A 17,138-nucleotide genomic window follows, 5' to 3' on the forward strand; every position below is an offset into this window, starting at 1 on the left:
TTTTATTCAACAAATAACACTACCAACAGACTTAAAAAGTTCAATACTATAGAGCTAATTATACAAGATGTGTTATTGAACTTTACAATTAAACTATTGTAAAAATTGACACAAGGTTTTTTTTGAATCAATTTTAGAGAGGGAAAAGGTAGGAGGTTCGACGGATTGGTACCAATACAGTAACCGAAAAAAGAAATCGGAATTTTCGTCCTATCCGGGAATCGAACCCAGAACTCTTTGTTGGCAGCCAGAGACTCTCCCTCTATGCTATCTGAGGTAAACTAATATGCGTGTCCTTCAACATTTACATAAACTCGAAGTCTAGCGCTGTGCACGGTCATCGCTCACACTAATTGACAAACATTCCAATTCAACTATTGTAAAATTTGTTATAGTTCTATTGGAAAGATACAGAGGCAGCACTGGAAATTTTAATTCTTACTTTTTACAATAGTAATATCGTATTTTTTCTAATCGTAAATTGTAAAATTTCATGCATAAATAGTAAATTTTCTTCTAAAATATTTGAAAATTAATAGTAATGAAAGTATAGTCCAGCTTTACAATAGTTGTATCGTAAATTTTCCCAGAAATTTTTTTCCGTGTATAAATATATAAAATATATGAAAACTGATGTGGGTACTCAAATGAAAGGTCTTGATGAGTGTAACATCGGGATGAGCTTATTTCTTTAAAAATGTCAATAGTTCACGAGATACAAGGTCATTTCTTAATTATTGATATTTTTTAAGATGTAAGCTCATCCTGGCGTAACACGCATCAAGAGCTAGGCATATCAAGCTAGCAGTGACAGAGCCCATCTTGGACGGTCATTATTATTGACTTCTCGGAATCTAAACAAGCAACAATATTCTAAATAGAGCAACTAATTAGCAACAAAAAAGCAACAAATTTAGCACCTCAAATAAATTTTGTTGCTTGAATAATAAGTCAATACCTGATGGATGAGTCCATGCTAGCTTGATAGAGCTTCAAGAGCTTTCATTTGAGTACCCACATGCAATATGATATATTTTTTATATAAGGTACCCGCGGGTAATAAGGCCTGTCGGGTAATAAGGCCTAAGTGATGGAAATGCTATTTAAAATAACCGCTTCCGCTAAAGGCTTCTCTAGTAGAAGCGTCTAGCATAGAAATGTCGCTACAAGTTTATAGAGTCCCGATACAATGTTCCCTGTCTTCTATATTTCATCATCCGTCATTTGCTAAAGTAGCGCGGAAAAATTCCTAAAAAACGGTTTGAGTAAATGGTAAACATTTTTTATAATTTTATATTTAATAATTTAAAATTATTGTTCTAATTTTTATCAACATCTTAAGAAGTATTGTTGCTAAATTTAAGTGATGATTGATCTATAATACCAATTTTATTGATTTTCGTATAACTATTTCCAGTATGTTTAACCCGCAGGCCTTATTATTCTACCGTAGTAAAATAAGGCATATTCGCAAGGTTTTTGAAAAAATTCAATTTTGTGTTTGTTTATGGTGAAAATTACCATTACTTCATTATATTGTGTAGCTAATGTATTAATATAAAAATTAACGTTACATTTCAATAATTAAATGCAATATTTTCGATTATTTTCAAAATGTCCCTTAGCTAGGCCTTATTACCCGCCGGTACCTTATACATATATCTATATATATATATATATATATATATATATATATATATATATATATATATATATACAGGGTGTCCCAAAAGTCACGGATGCCATTGTAGCATCTGATGAAAAAATAATTCTGAGACGAAAAGTCCTTAGCCATTTTTCAATTAACCGCATAGATAATTAATTATTAATTAAAAATAACGTCTCTTTATTTGTTAGAGAGAGAGCGCCAGTGTCCAGTAAAGTATGTGCCAAACAAAGACACAACTAACTGTATGACTAACTAGTTTCTATAGCTAACGTAGTCACACATATTTACTTACACATTCACACGTGCAAGCGTCTTCGTTGGAACGCACTTGATTTGACACTAGTGCTCTCTCTCTAACGCATAAAAGGACGTTATTTTAATTAATAATTAATTATCTATGCGTCTGATTAAAAAATGGCTAAGGACTTTTCGTCTCAGAATTATTTTGTTTATCAGATGCTACAATGGCGTCCGTTACTTCTGGGACGCTCTGGGACACCCAATATAATATATATGGGTGATTCTTTGTAAGGACGTTTTTTGCTGTCCCAAGCATTTTTTTATTAGAAAAATTGTTATTTTGTTACTAAAAAAAATTTATTACGAAAGTAAAAAAACATTTCTATTTGGAGTATTGAAAACTAAAATGAAATAAATTTTGGTTTATTGCTATAAATTGGTAAACCACCTTAATAACAGTCCCCTGGGCTGTCCCATTCCCAAAATTAAAACTTTAAGATTCAATTTTAAGTTATTCGTCCATAATATATAATTTGGTTCATAATGTTTATAAACTTAATAAGTTAACTAACAATCTTCTTCAATAAAAAGTACCGAAAATTAATTTGTTTCATTAAATTCATTAAACCAAAGTTTGTCCCAGGCATTTTAAGAACAGTCCCCTGCCAGAAGTTCAAAGCCAAAAAAAAAATCCAGCGTGTTATTTTACCTTTTGTAAGGTTAATAAGGACCTAACTAGCCTTGAGTTAATAACCATAGGGCTGTTAGCGCTTTATCGGGGTTTTATTTAGTGTCAAAGCACCGTTTGTGCTGGAAATATGTGTTTGGGCCACTTCAAAACTCAGTCCCCTGGCAACTATTTTTATTTATAATTTATTTATAAAATTCGATCCATAAGTCTTAATATTATTCTAATTAATGTAAACATTGATTGAGAACTTGAAAAGTTGAATGCATTGAAATAGTTTGCTTGATTTTTCTCAATTTGATAAAAAAGAAACAGTCCCCTGTCATGTTATATGGCAAAAGATACATAAATATCGAAAAAGCAAAAATTAATTCGGCTGTTTATTTATTATGATTAAGCTGATAGTTTTGTAGCCCTTGTTAATTTTTTTTCTAATAAAATCAAAAATAATTTATTCGGACTATTTTGTACAGATTTAAGACGCCCTTACAGAGAATCACCTATATTTAAATAAAATTTTGCTTTATTAAATAGTGATTAAATAAATTTTAAAAATTAAATTAAAAAAATCAACCAAATGACTACTTACAATATTTATCTGCGGCTATTTATCGCCTCTAAAATAAAATAATTACCAAACCACGTGTGCGGAGGATTAGGAGTCTCGAATTACATAAAAAAAAACCAAAAGAAATATTTAACAGACCGCATCTCGCGTAGTAATCTCTTTAGTAGCTTCTTAGATTTCCTGAGGCATAAAAACCCGAGAAAAAGAAGAAAAATGTAATAAAAAAGTGTCAAGGGCTATTTCTAGTGTTGAGAAGCATATACATAGGCTTCTGCGCTAGTGTTGTGTATATATATTCTATTCATTGGAGGGTTAGAAAAATACTTTTAGTTCGGGAGTTAATTTATAACGTACGAACCTTTAGATTATCTATACTGGTCACTTTTGCATTTCCTGACGATATTTTTTATGAGCTACTAAGGAATAGAAATAGATTTTATCTTGTTACGTGGTTTTATTTTTTTAACACGTGTTCTGGAATTAAATTAATTAATTTAAATATTTCAAACTTTTAAAATATTATTGCCGTAAATAAAAAATATTTATTTTTAATTATTAATTTAAAAAAAAAAGATTTGAGCAATCAAGATGCAAAAAGAATAGCCTGTAGTTAAGTTTCAAATGGCGATTGAGCGCAAACAAAGCTTCAATTCTTTTCTTTTCTTAAAAAAAAAAATAAAAAATGGGCAAACAATGCGGAATAATAAGCGACAGTTGCAAGAATTTATATTGAAAGTATTCGAGCTATAAAGGTGATTAAAAATAAAAGGTTTGGTGAAATATGCCACGCCTAGATTATTTCTTCCGTCTGTTGTATTCTTCCTTTGAATTTTCATCCGTTTCGTATTTTTGAGTTTGTGTTTTATATTTATATTCTAAGCCCTACGGTCTAGAGAATTTTACTCACCAGACCTGCTTTACCCGCTCCTCCCATGGGGTTTTTAATAACAGGCTACGATTTTTGCCCGAAAATATCGTTAGATTTTTGAAAATAAATATTTTAAGTGATAAATAAAATTGTTAATTTTTTTTTAGAAGAAAAAAATAATTTGGGTTTGTAAAATGAATAATAATTACAATTTAAGTGTTTTTTTTATAAATAATTTTCTTTAAAATTTTTTTATCATCTGTATTAGTAAGAGAATAAGTAAAATGCTCTATCTCTAGATACATAAATAAAAAATGACCTTGTATCTTGGGAAATATTGACATTTTTAAAGATATAAGCTCACCCCGATTTTACACTCATCAAGAGCTTTCATTTGAGTACCCGCATCAATTTTTCATATATTTTATATATTTATATATTATATATATGTATACATGAAAAATATATCAAAAATGCAAGTAGGTACTCAAATGAAAGCTCTTGATGAGTGTAACATCGGGATGAGTTTATATCTTTAAAAATGTCAATATTTAAGAAAGTACAGTACAATTTAACATAATTAAGAAATGACCTTGTATCTTGAGAACTGTTGACATTTTTAAAGATATAAGCTCACCCCGATGTTATACTTATTGAGACCTTTCATTTGAGTACCTACATCAATTTTTCACATATTTTATATATTCATATATATTACATATATGTATATATGAAAAATATATCAAAAAAGCAAGTGGGTACTTAAATGAAAGCTCTTGATGAGTGTAATATCGGGATGAGCTTATATCTTTAAAAATGTAAATAATTAAAAAATGACCTTGTATCTTGTGAACTATTGCCATTTTTAAAGAGATAAGCTCGTTTTGATGTTACACTCATCGAGACCTTTCATTTGAGTACCCACATCAACTTTTCATAAATTTATATATATATTATATATATGTATATATGAAAAATATATCAAAAATGCAAGTGGGTACTCAAATGAAAGCTATTGATAAGTGTAACATTGGGATGAGCTTATATCTTCAAAAATGTCACTAATTAAGTAAGTACAGTGCAATTTAACATAATTAAGAAATGACCTTGTATCTTGAGAACTGTTGACATTTTTAAAGATATAAGCTCACCCCGATATTATACTTATTGAGACCTTTCATTTGAGTACCTACATCAATTTTTCATATATTTTATATATTTATATATAATACATCTATGTATATATGATAAATATTTAAAAAATAATGAGATTTTATGAGATTTGGCAAATTTTTATGAAATTTCAATTGCAAAATTTTCTAAAACAAAATTAAAATTTTTTACATTCAATTTAAAAAAAAATAAAAATTTCACATAATTTAATAAAATCCACAATATAAAAAAATTTATTCGATAATAATTCAATAATGTACAAGAAAAGTATACCCCGATGATATTTATAGTCAAACAGATGTATAATGACGAGGATTATTCGACTAACCGAGGAAATAGGTATGATTAGAGAGTGACTTAGTGACTACTTTATATTTTGAAAAATAGGATGTAACGATGGTTAGATCACGTAATGATGTTGTGTCCCGGGCTTGTTAATATTATAAGACGGTGATTTTTAGAAAACAGCTGGAAGCCGAATGTACGGGGGACTAACGTAGGTAGAAGAAAAGTTAACTTATAGACCTAGTGTATAGACTTATAGCCTACAGCCTACGCTAGAGATACAATAAAACCGAAGAAGCGCAATAAGAAGAAAAGCGACAGAAGATATAGAGGAGTGTTTTTGATGTTGTAGATCTGGTAGTTTTTAACTTCAGGCTTAACGTTTTAGGTCTAACTTTTAATTTCGAAGTAGGTGGGTCCAAATGTCTTGTAACATCTATAAAATTGATGTAGTACACCCGGTTTATTATTTATAGGTTAAATAATCATGGAGATTTTTGTTATTTATGTGAAAATCTTGGAACGTAGTCTTTACGGAACGTGATAAATAAATACGGTAATTAAAAGTTACAGGAGTTGATGGATATGTTACAGTATACATTTTCTTACGGTTTGAAAAGTTTTTTTTTTCGTTAAAAAATCAAAAAAAAATATTCAAATAAATTATCTATGTTATTAAGAGAATAAGAAAAATTTTGTGTAATAAGACACAAACACAAGACATTCAGAATAATTTAGAAACTACCTTGTATCTTGTGAACTATTGACATTTTTAAAGATATAAGCTCATCTTGATGTTACACTTGTCGAGACCTTTCATTTGAGTACCCACATCAATTTTTCATATATTTTATATATTTATATATGGGTGATTCTCTGTAAGGACATCTTAAATCTGTACAAAATTGTCCGACCAAATTATTTTTGATTTTATTAGAAAAAAAATTAACAAGGGCTACAAAACTATCAGTTGCTGTTACGTGAATGTGGAACGCTTCACGTAATAATTACCGTAACTCCTATTCTTTCCCGCTTCACAGCATTATTTACATTTATAAAAATGCTTACCGTAAGATGGACGGTGTGGCTTAATGTATATAGAATAAGCGAAAGGAAATTTAGTAAAGACCGGATAGCTCAAATGGTAGTGTAGCCGACATGTGTTCGGAAGGTTCTGGGTTCGAATCCCAGTCCGAGCTATCTAATAATTTTTTCTCGCATATTCTATAAACTCACATTAAGAAGATCCTCTCCACATTCCTTTCTCAATCCTTTCCTACCAATATCCTGTTACGTGAATGTGGAACGCATTACGTAATAATTACCGTAACTCCTATTCTTTCCCGCTTCACAGCATTATTTATATTTATATTAAATCTAATTGTAAACCTTTAATTAGTTAAGTAATCTTGTAACCTATGTAAACCAATGTAATTGAAATATTGATGGCTTTGAGGGAGCTTAGGTTCCAGAGCCAAATAAATTTTTTATCTATCTATGAGCTTAATCATAATAAATAAATAGCCGATTTAATTTTTGCTTTTTTGATATTCGTGTATCTTTTGCCATATAACATCACAGGGGACTGTTTGCCAGGAGACTGTTTTTTTCATCAAATTGAGAAAAATCAAGCAAACTATTTCAATGCATTCAACTTTTCAAGTTCTCAATCAATGTTTACATTAATTAGAATAATATTAAGACTTATGGATCGAATTTTATAAATAAATTATAAATAAAAATAGTTGCCAGGGGACTGAGTTTTGAAGTGGCCCAGAGACATATTTCCAGCACAAACGGTGCTTTGACACTAAATAAAATCCCGATAAAGCGCTAACAGCCCTATGGTTATAAACTCAAGGTTAGTTAGATCCTTATAAACTTTACAAAAGGTAAAATAACACGCTGGATTTTTTTTTGGCTTTGAACTTCTGGCAGGCGGCTGTTCTTAAAATGCCTGAGACAAATTTGGTTTAATGAATTTAATGAAACAAATTAATTTTCGGTACTTTTTATTGAAGAAGATTGTTAGTTAACTAATTAAGTTTATAAACATTATGGACCAAATTAGATATTTTGGACGAATGACTTAAAATTTAATCTTAAAGTTTTAATTTTGGGAATGGGACAGCCCCGGGGACTGTTATTAAGGTGGTTTACCAATTTATAGCAAAAAAATCAAAATTTATTTCATTTTAGTTTTCAATGCTCCAAATAGAAATGTTTTTTTACTTTCGTAATAAATTTTTTTTAGTAACAAAATAACAATTTTTCTAATAAAAAAATGCTTGGGACAGCAAAAAACATCCTTACAGAGAATCACCCATTTATTATATGTATGTATATATGAAAAATATATAAAAAATGCATGTCGGTATTCAAATGAAAGCTCTCAATGAGTGTAACATCGGGATGAGCTTATATCTTTAAAAATATCAATATTTAAGAAAGTACAGTGCAATTTAAAATTCCTTATTCAATAGCAATTCAATTGAACCTGTCACATCTCTTTAATATAAAATAATTAAAAAGCTATGTATAAATAATTACAACAATATCCCCTTGACGATAAGAGACTCATTTATAATAAATGCATTAACTTACTACTATCAAGAATGTAAAAGCATATTCTATGAAAAATGTACAAATACAAGATCTAAGTTACTAGTTCTACCAAAAATAAACAAAACTATTAGTACACAGAATGCTTATTATGTAGCAATTAAATATTATAACAAACTCCCTGCTGATATGAAAACTATAGACTGTAGTAAAAAATTGTAAAAAAAAAAGTTAAGTTACTGGATAAGAAACCTTAATGGTTAACATGCTTAAAAAATGTAATGGAAAATGCGAGTATTTGATTGGATATTTCTTTTTCTGATAATTATTTATAATTTTGTATTTCTTTCTCTCTAAATTTATTACTTTTTGTACTTATTATCTCTTTGCATTGTATTATCGACAAAAATTTTGTAAAAAGTACATGTACTATAAAATTGTTATTTTTGTACTGGTTCTATACACAGGTGCCTTTACACCTCGATAGAATTCCTTACCAGATAAATAAATAAATAAATAAATAAATAAAAATAAAGCAAAATTTTATTCATTCATAGTTCCCATAGTAACTGCGAGGTTGTTAGTAATTTATCATTTTTCTAACAAACTTGAACTATCTATTTTTAAATAAAAATTTTACATCAAAAAGATGCCTTAAATTTTCTTTCCTATTATCAAAATTAACAGATAATAAGAGTTCAAGCAGTCAGAAAGTAAAGAAATAAACTCCGTAGATATGGCTACTCACTTGTTAATCCTGGCGCCATCTTTGGAAAATTATCCACACTTTGTACCCAAATCTTCAGTTCGTTATCATTTATCTAAATAGAAACAAAACACTGTCTATTTATACGTAACATTTGACATTCGTTTAACATTGTCTGACAATAATAAAGATTTAGAAAAACAATAAGACGAGTTAGATTAATGTGTGGATTAACAATTAGATAGAAGAGTAACAAGTAACAAGTGTTGTGATGAGTGTGTAAATAATATTTCAAGGTAACCTATTAAATAAAGCAAATCTGTTCTGTAAATTTCCATCATAGTTTAGCGAAGTGTTTTGTCTATTTTAGTGATCAGAAAAATGCGTAGCAGAAGCGACTCAGGAGTCAGGCTGGATTACTACCAGCGGGTGATCCAGAAGGTGATAATGAACCACCAGAACCCGGTGACAGGTTTGTTTCCTTTGAGCGAAGACCTGGACCATGCTTGGATCCGGGACAACGTGTACTGCATCCTAGCGGTCTGGGGGCTGTCAATGGCTTACAAAAAGATCGCAGATGTTGATGAAGACCGGGCGAAGACTTACGAGCTGGAGCAAAGCTGCGTGAAGCTGATGCGAGGGCTTCTGATGGCGATGATGCAGCAGAAGGACAAGGTGGAGAAGTTCAAGATCACCCAGAATCCTTTAGACGCGATTCATGCTAAGTATTCTTCAACAACTGGTCAAGCTGTGGTGAGAGACAACGAGTGGGGACATCTGCAGATTGATGCTGTGTCTTTGTATCTGCTGATCTTAGCTCAGATGACAGCTTCAGGGTTGCAAATCATCTTCAACTTAGATGAGGTAAGGATCCTTTTGATAGATTGGTAACCGGTCAGAAAATGCAAGGCAATAATGTCCATGGTAATAATCTTTGAAAATAATATCCAATTGCAAGTAAATCCAAAGTAAAAATGTCCAAATGATGATGATCCAGATTCAGCTGCCCAATTTCAAAACACTGTAACTGACAATTTTAAGATTTTTAAAAATTTTTCTTGTTAAAAAAAAAAGCGCGCCTAGTTGATAAAAAATTTGATTTATGAATAAAAAATACTTGAATGTAAATATTATTAAGAAAAAATACTTGCCATTAAGGTCAAAAAGTTATTAAAAATGCAGCAATACTAAAAAAAGTCAGGTATAAAAAATTTGCAGTTACTGTGTTTTAAAATTGGACAGCCGAGATGATGATGATCATGATAATGATGATGATAATGATGATGATGATGATAAGGTTGATGATGATGATGTCCTAATGATGATGATAATGTTGATAATGATGATGATAATGATGATGATGATGATGATGATGATGTAATAATGATGATGATGATGATGAGAATGTTGATAATAATCATGATGATGATCATTATGATGATCATGATGATGATAATGATGATGACGATCATGATGATAATAATGATGATGACGATCATGGTGATGATTATGATAATCATGATGATGATGATGATGATGATCATGATGGTCATGAGTATGCAAAAAATTAGAGAGGGTCCAGGGGCAGGGCCCCGGTGGGGGTTAGGAGACGAAGCCTCCCAGTTAAAAAGTCAAAAGGCCGGTTGGGGAAAGAAAAAATAATTAGTGGTCCAAGGGCTTTGATATTAAAAATTATTAATAAATATTTTTTGATAGTATATATTGGAACGAGATGCTTTTACTATTGAATATTAATAATAAATATTTTTTAATTGGATATTTTTACTATTGAACATTCATAATAAATAATATTTTATTGAATATATTTGAATTGTATATTTTTACTATTGGACATTATTCAATTGGATAATTTTGCTGGATATTTTTTTATTGGATTTTATTACAATGGATATAATAACCTAGAACCGATAGATTGTCTGCCTTCTAACCAAATTTGCTCTAGGTCGCCTTCATCCAGAACTTGGTTTTCTACATAGAGTCCGCGTACTGCATTCCAGATTACGGAATTTGGGAGCGCGGTGACAAGACCAACCACGGACTGCCTGAGCTAAACGCCAGCAGCATCGGAATGGCCAAAGCAGCCATGGAAGCAATGAACGAACTGGACCTGTTTGGCGCCAGAGGCGGACCTACATCAGTGATCCACGTTCTAGCGGACGAAGCGCAGAAGTGCCAAGCTGTTTTACAATCAATGCTTCCAAGAGAATCCAATTCTAAAGAACTGGACAGTGGATTGCTCTGTATCATAAGCTACCCTGCGTTCGCCGTTGATGAACCAAATCTGATCCAACTGACCCGGGACACTATCACCAAGAAACTTCAAGGAAAATACGGATGCAAGAGGTTCCTCCGTGATGGCTACCGCACGCCTAAGGAAGATCCCAACAGGCTGTACTACGAACCTTGGGAATTGAGGATGTTTGAGAGTATCGAGTGTGAGTGGCCTTTGTTCTACTGCTACCTCATCTTAGATTACTGTTTTCAAGGAAACAATAGAGTGGTGACAGATTATATGAATTCTCTGGAGAAGATTCTGGTCAAAAAAGAAGATGGGATAAATTTGGTGCCAGAATTGTACGCAGTAGCGCCTGAAAATGTAGAAGCTGAATACGCTGAACCTGGAAGCCAGCCAAGGCTACCTTTAGGACGCTGTCCCTTCAAGTGGGCCCAATCCTTGTATATTCTGGGGAAGCTTCTGCAGGAAGGATTTTTAGCTGTTGGAGAACTGGATCCACTTAACAGAAGACTCTGCAGTGAAAAGAAGCCAGATGTTGTTGTCCAGGTTGTGATTCTTGCTGAAGATGATGATGTTAGGGAGAAGATTGCTCAGCATGATATCCATGTGCAAACTATTGCCGAAGTGGCGCCTATTGAGGTCCAGCCTGCTAAAGTTCTCAGCCATTTGTACACTTATTTAGGTAAGCGGTCAGATACCTAAAAGAGGTCTTAGTTCTGATGTTAGACTGTCCTAGGCCGCAATAAGAAGCTGGGTCTTTCTGGAAGGAAGTCCAGGGACGTTGGGATCCTCAGCACCAGCAAACTCTACTCACTCCAGGACAAGATCTTCGCGTTTACACCTCAGGTAGGTGCAAATTAGGTTGTAGATAGTCTTTTATAGGGCAATTGGGGAAAATTCGGTTGATGGATCTTTAAATTTACTTAATTGCTGAACAGTTAACCGATATGACACGTTTCTACATCGCATCAGACTACGAATTAATGATCGATATATTCAAAGGTGAAATAAACTTCTTGAAGTCTAGCTGGCAAAATATGTTAGGTCGACCACTTGTTGTAATGCCACTCAAGAATATCCATTTAGGTAAAGTAGGTCCAAATCTACCCCTTGTCCTAATGTATTATGTTTAACCAATTAGGTGTTTCATTGATCATCAGCATGATTGCTTCCGATTAGTTCAAATCTAAATAAATAATATCTAAATTTATAATAGTTACTCTTAATCGTTAATAGATCAATTAGTTAACAACCGAGTGTACTTTTTTGCATGAATCAGAATTTCGATGCGGAAGAATTTTACGTTACGAACGACGCCGATTTTTTAGCAAGTATTTTTACAACAAACTTGGCATTTCTCGCTATCAACTGGAGACAAATGCTTGGCAGACCGACAATAACCATTGTAGCTACTCATAATCACTTAGGTAATTCCGCAACTAATACACTTCCTAATGAGAATTTTTCAATAAGAATTGCTGTCAAGTTCATAAATCAAGCTTGCCTACAAAAATTAAAAAACTTTCATTCTAGATCATGGCAAAATCCCGCTAGCAATGATCACTACGATGAAGAAATTGAAGAGTGGTTACATCAACGGTACCCGAGTGTCATTGGGTAATCTCAATGACTTCTTGACCACTTCTTGCATCACCAATCTAAGTTTCTTAGGCAGCGCTGAAGACGGAAGACCAGACATACTAAATCCGCAGGTTCTTACCCAATTTTTGAATCAAAATCTTGAACAAGCTCTTCAACTTCCCTTTCCTGTTCCAGGTTCAAAAGTACCTAGACGAGCACCTGATGCGTGCCTTTCCTCACCGTTCAGGGCTTCTAGATCGTCCCGCTGTGCGCAGTGGCAAAAACTTACGCCGGAAAATGTCCTTCAAGGGAGCTATTAAGAAAACCCGATCAATTGCTGTCGAACGTAAGCTCTAATGATCAAATTAGTTCCTTATTCTAACCAAAATCTAATTTGCATGGGCATGCTTACTTACCAGCCGGTTTTCCGCTCGTTTTGTTGGAACGTAAGTTATCCTTAGCAACTTAGTGCATTAGAGACATAGATTAGAAAGAAACTGATCTTTTGTAGCTGAAATTTTTGGAATGGCAGGAGAAGATCGTAGACCTTCTACCGTGATGCCAGTTAGTCCTTTTATTGAAGTCACGGATACTGCTTCGACGTCTCTGCAAGCTGATGCAGAATCTAAGCCTGAGAAGAGGACGCCTTCACCAGAAATGCCAGCTACTGGCGATGTGCCCCCTAGGAAGCACAGAATTCGCACTCTAACAGAAACTCAGTATGCTGATACCGAAGTTGAGGAACTTATGGCGATGTTGCGGGAAACTGAGAGCTTGGAAGAGCAAGGAGACATTTTGCAGTATTTGGTAAGTTTGTTATTGGTCATTCCCAAGTAACATGTGCTTGAGCAAGATTTTGGTGCCAGTGTCTTGAGCAAAACCCCTAGTTGATAGTGTTTTTTTTTTCCATATGGGTCTTGCTCAAGTTTAGGGAAAAAGAACTGGTTCAAGATTTGTACATAACTAGCTCAATACATTTTGTGCAAGAATATGAGACAAGTTGTAGCAAGGTGCATTGAAAAACTCTCTGATGCATATTTTGTACTAGAAACTTACCCATAACTTGCTCAAGATCCTTAATTCTCAGAAATTTATTCATTTTTATAGCATTTGTAAATCAAAAACTAAAACCAAATTTTGAAGCGTGACTTGCTCAAGATTTATGGCGCATTTTATATCTTATAGCACTTTTTCCCTTCTATTACTTGAAGGTGTATTGTTTAAGTGGTGCTCATTTTAAAATATTATCTGTAATTTGTAATATTATCTGTTTTGTTCCTATATTTAAGCTTTGTAGTCACTTTTAAAACACTTTGATTTATAGTGATATATTTAGCATACTTCTGGTGTCAGCCTTTCTCAAGAATTGATAAAGTTAGTTTATCAATAAGCATGTTCAGATTTTCTCAATTTTCTTAGACAATTCTTGAGCTATAATCTGACCCAAAATTATTGTACAAGGCTTGTTCAAGATTTGTCAATTGAATTAGCTACAAGTATCTGGAGCAAGGTCCATAAGTAGAAAAAAAACACTAATAACTATTGAAATTGAGACCAAATTTGCTAAAGCCTTGAAAAAGATTGCTATGTGGGTTGTTATCATCCAGATACTTGATTAAGAATCTTCCCTGATAGCCAAATTGGTCGCAACTTTTCGGAATCTACTGCTGCAACTTTTTCACCAAATCGTCAGTAAAAACTACTTCAGAAACTTTTTCACATCAAATTGACAACAAGTTTCTTAAGAAATTTGGCAACATATTACGGCAGTAGATTTTGGTCTTATTTTTCTCAGAAATTTGTAGCCAATAATCACAATTCGGAACTTTACCGCAAGTTCTGACACCAACTTTGTTGGTCTGAAACACTGGCTATCAGGATTGAGCTATATTTCCACAATTGTTAGGTTGATACCCAAGGGCTGCAGTTCAATACAGGAATGATCGAAAACGGGCACCCTGTTTTGGTAAAAGATCTTCTAAAAGGTGTCTATGAGAAGGCTTGTCAGCAAAAAATGTGGGGAATTGTCCGACATACAGCGGGGATGTTAGGAAAGAGGGTAGAAGATCTAGCCAAAGCTGTTACTGATCTTCTGGTGCGTCAGAAGCAAGTTACAGTTGGTAAGGAACATTAAGCTTCAAAATAATGGATGTTTAGAATAAAAAACTTCTTACCTTTTTGTTCCAGGAATGCCACCGACAAATGAACACACAATTGTAGCACCTCTTCCAGAAAACGAGTTGCGTTCACTAATCCACCAGGCCTACGGCGACGACGAGTCAACAGCAATGTTGACCCAGGAACTCTTGGTCTACTTGGCGATGTTCATCCGAACGGAACCCCAGTTGTTCCACGAAATGCTGAGACTTCGCGTGGGTTTGATCATCCAGGTGATGGCGACTGAATTATCACGAACTCTAATTTGCAACGGCGAAGAAGCTTCTGAGCACCTGCTCAATCTCTCGCCTTTTGAGATGAAGAACTTGCTCCACCATATTATGAGCGGAAAGGAATTCGCAATTAGCAGCGTCGGTCGCGGAAATTTCTCGATAATCTCCTACAAGTCGAACCGGGTGAGCAAGAAGTCACAGATCGGAGGATTCTTGAACGATCAGACGGACGTCAATGAAGCGGAGCCTGATCGGCAAGGTCAGTGGTTAAGAAGAAGGCGCCTAGATGGTGCCTTGAATCGCGTGCCTAGAGATTTTTACCCAAGAGTCTGGCAAGTGCTGGAGCGCTGCCAGGGGCTGGTTATAGAAGGGAAAGTACTGCCTCAGCACCTCACCCAGGAGATGACTTCTGGGGAGCTGAAGTTTGCTCTAGCGGTTGAGACTGTTCTTAATACCATTCCCCAGCCGGAGTACAGACAATTGGTGGTAGAGGCGCTGATGGTTCTCACGCTGGTTACGGAGTATAATGTGGTGGCTTCTTTGGGGGGGATGATTGTTGTTGAACAGTTGGTGCATCAAGCTAACGCCATCTTTCTTGAAGATCAGGTAAATATCTTTAGATACATAATTAAGAAATGACCTTGTATCTTGTGAACTATTGACATTTTTGAAGATATAAGCTCATCCTGATGTTACACTCATTGAGACCTTTCATTTAAGTACCCACATCAATTTTTTATATATTTTATATATATATATATATGGGTGATTCTCTGTAAGGACGTCTTAAATCTGTACAAAATTGTCCGACCAAATTATTTTTGATTTTATTAGAAAAAAAATTAACAAGGGCTACAAAATTATCAGCTTAATCATAATAAATAAACAGCCGAATTAATTTTTGCTTTTTCGATATTTGTGTATCTTTTGCCATATAACATCACAGGAGACTGTTTGCCAGGGGACTGTTCTTTTCTTTTATCAAATTGAGAAAAATCAAGCAAACTATTTCAATGCATTCAACTTTTCAAGTTCTCAATCAATGTTTACATTATTTAGAATAATATTAAGACTTTTGGATCGAATTTTATAAATAAATTATAAATAAAAATAGTTGCCAGGGGACTGAGTTTTCCAGTGGCCCAGACACATATTTCCAGCACAAACGGTGCTTTGACACTAAATAAAATGCCGATAAAGCGCTTATAGCCCTATGGTTATTAACTCAAGGCTAGTTAGATCCTTATAAACCTTACGAAAGGTAAAATAACACGCTGGATTTTTTTTTTGGCTTTGAACTTCTGGCAGGCGGCTGTTCTTAAAATGCCTGGGACAAACTTTGGTTTAATGAATTTAATGAAACAAATTAATTTTCGGTACTTTTCATTGAAGAAGATTGTTAGTTAACTAATTAAGTTTATAAACATTATGGACCAAATTACATATTATGGACGAATAACTTAAAATTTAATCTTAAAGTTTTAATTTTGGGAATGGGACAGCCCGGGAGACTGTTATTTCAGTGGTTTACGAATTTATAGCAAAAAAAACCAAAATTTATTTCATTTTAGTTTTCAATGCTCCAAATAGAAATGATTTTTTACTTTCGTAATAAATTTTTTTTTTAGTAACAAAATAACAATTTTTCTAATAAAAAAATGCCTGGGACAGCAAAAAACATCCTTACAGAGAATTACTCAAATGAAAGGTCTTGAAGAGTGTAACATCAGAATGAGCTTATATCTTGAAAAACGTCAATAATTAAGAAAGTACAGTGCAATTTAACAAAAGTCATCATTTGATCAAGCAAAATTTCTTTTTTTAAAGATGAAAGTCGATGGAGACGCAACTTTATGCTGTGCAAAGCCCAAAAACCAGCGAGAAACAACGCCAATGGGAACTTTACTATGCGGCGGCGCTGCTTACATCTGCCAGCACTTCTACGACAGCGCTCCAAGCGGTAGTTTTGGAACAATGACCTATATAACGCGTGCCATAGCTTCTTATTTGAACTTTCTGCCGAAGGAGGGTGACCTTGAGTGCAGTATTTCTTGATACTTATTAAAAATTGTTATTGTAATTGTTATTAGTTAAATATATATTAAAAAAAAAATCCAGTACCTTGAAAAATTATCTAATTATAATTATATC

General features: G+C 33.3%; 1 protein-coding gene across 9 annotated transcripts; it reads left to right on the top strand.

Moving 5' to 3' along the window:
• Window positions 1-4,179: 4,179 nt before the first annotated feature.
• LOC123270270 (probable phosphorylase b kinase regulatory subunit alpha) lies at window positions 4,180-17,117 on the top strand. 9 transcript variants are annotated; one of them, XM_044736258.1, is made up of 12 exons: window positions 4,180-4,184; window positions 9,108-9,623; window positions 10,723-11,698; window positions 11,753-11,862; window positions 11,955-12,102; window positions 12,550-12,728; window positions 12,793-12,943; window positions 13,017-13,043; window positions 13,109-13,404; window positions 14,504-14,717; window positions 14,785-15,593; window positions 16,815-17,117. In XM_044736258.1, exons 2-12 carry the CDS (start codon window positions 9,141-9,143, stop codon window positions 17,040-17,042), a joined length of 3,621 nt encoding a protein of 1,206 aa, XP_044592193.1. In that variant the 5' UTR covers window positions 4,180-4,184; window positions 9,108-9,140; the 3' UTR covers window positions 17,043-17,117. The 9 variants fall into 9 exon arrangements, with proteins under 9 accessions (XP_044592193.1, XP_044592192.1, XP_044592191.1 ...); XM_044736257.1 differs by lacking the exon at window positions 4,180-4,184 and adding an exon at window positions 8,886-9,059 and having other exon boundaries at window positions 9,137-9,623; XM_044736256.1 differs by lacking the exon at window positions 4,180-4,184 and adding an exon at window positions 8,886-9,055 and having other exon boundaries at window positions 9,113-9,623.
• The last annotated feature ends 21 nt before the right edge of the window (window positions 17,118-17,138 follow it).

Source organism: Cotesia glomerata, linkage group LG8 (genome assembly GCF_020080835.1).
Source record: "Cotesia glomerata isolate CgM1 linkage group LG8, MPM_Cglom_v2.3, whole genome shotgun sequence".
NCBI classification, from domain to species: domain Eukaryota; kingdom Metazoa; phylum Arthropoda; class Insecta; order Hymenoptera; family Braconidae; genus Cotesia; species Cotesia glomerata.

Excerpts from the sequence above, each read along its gene's own strand:
- LOC123270270 (XM_044736258.1), top strand. The coding sequence starts at position 9,141 with ATGCGTAGCAGAAGCGACTCAGGAGTCAGGCTGGATTACTACCAGCGG. Across the intron at positions 11,863-11,954 it reads TCTTCGCGTTTACACCTCAG|TTAACCGATATGACACGTTT; the intron begins GTAGGTGCAAAT and ends ATTGCTGAACAG. Across the intron at positions 14,718-14,784 it reads TCAGAAGCAAGTTACAGTTG|GAATGCCACCGACAAATGAA; the intron begins GTAAGGAACATT and ends TTTTTGTTCCAG.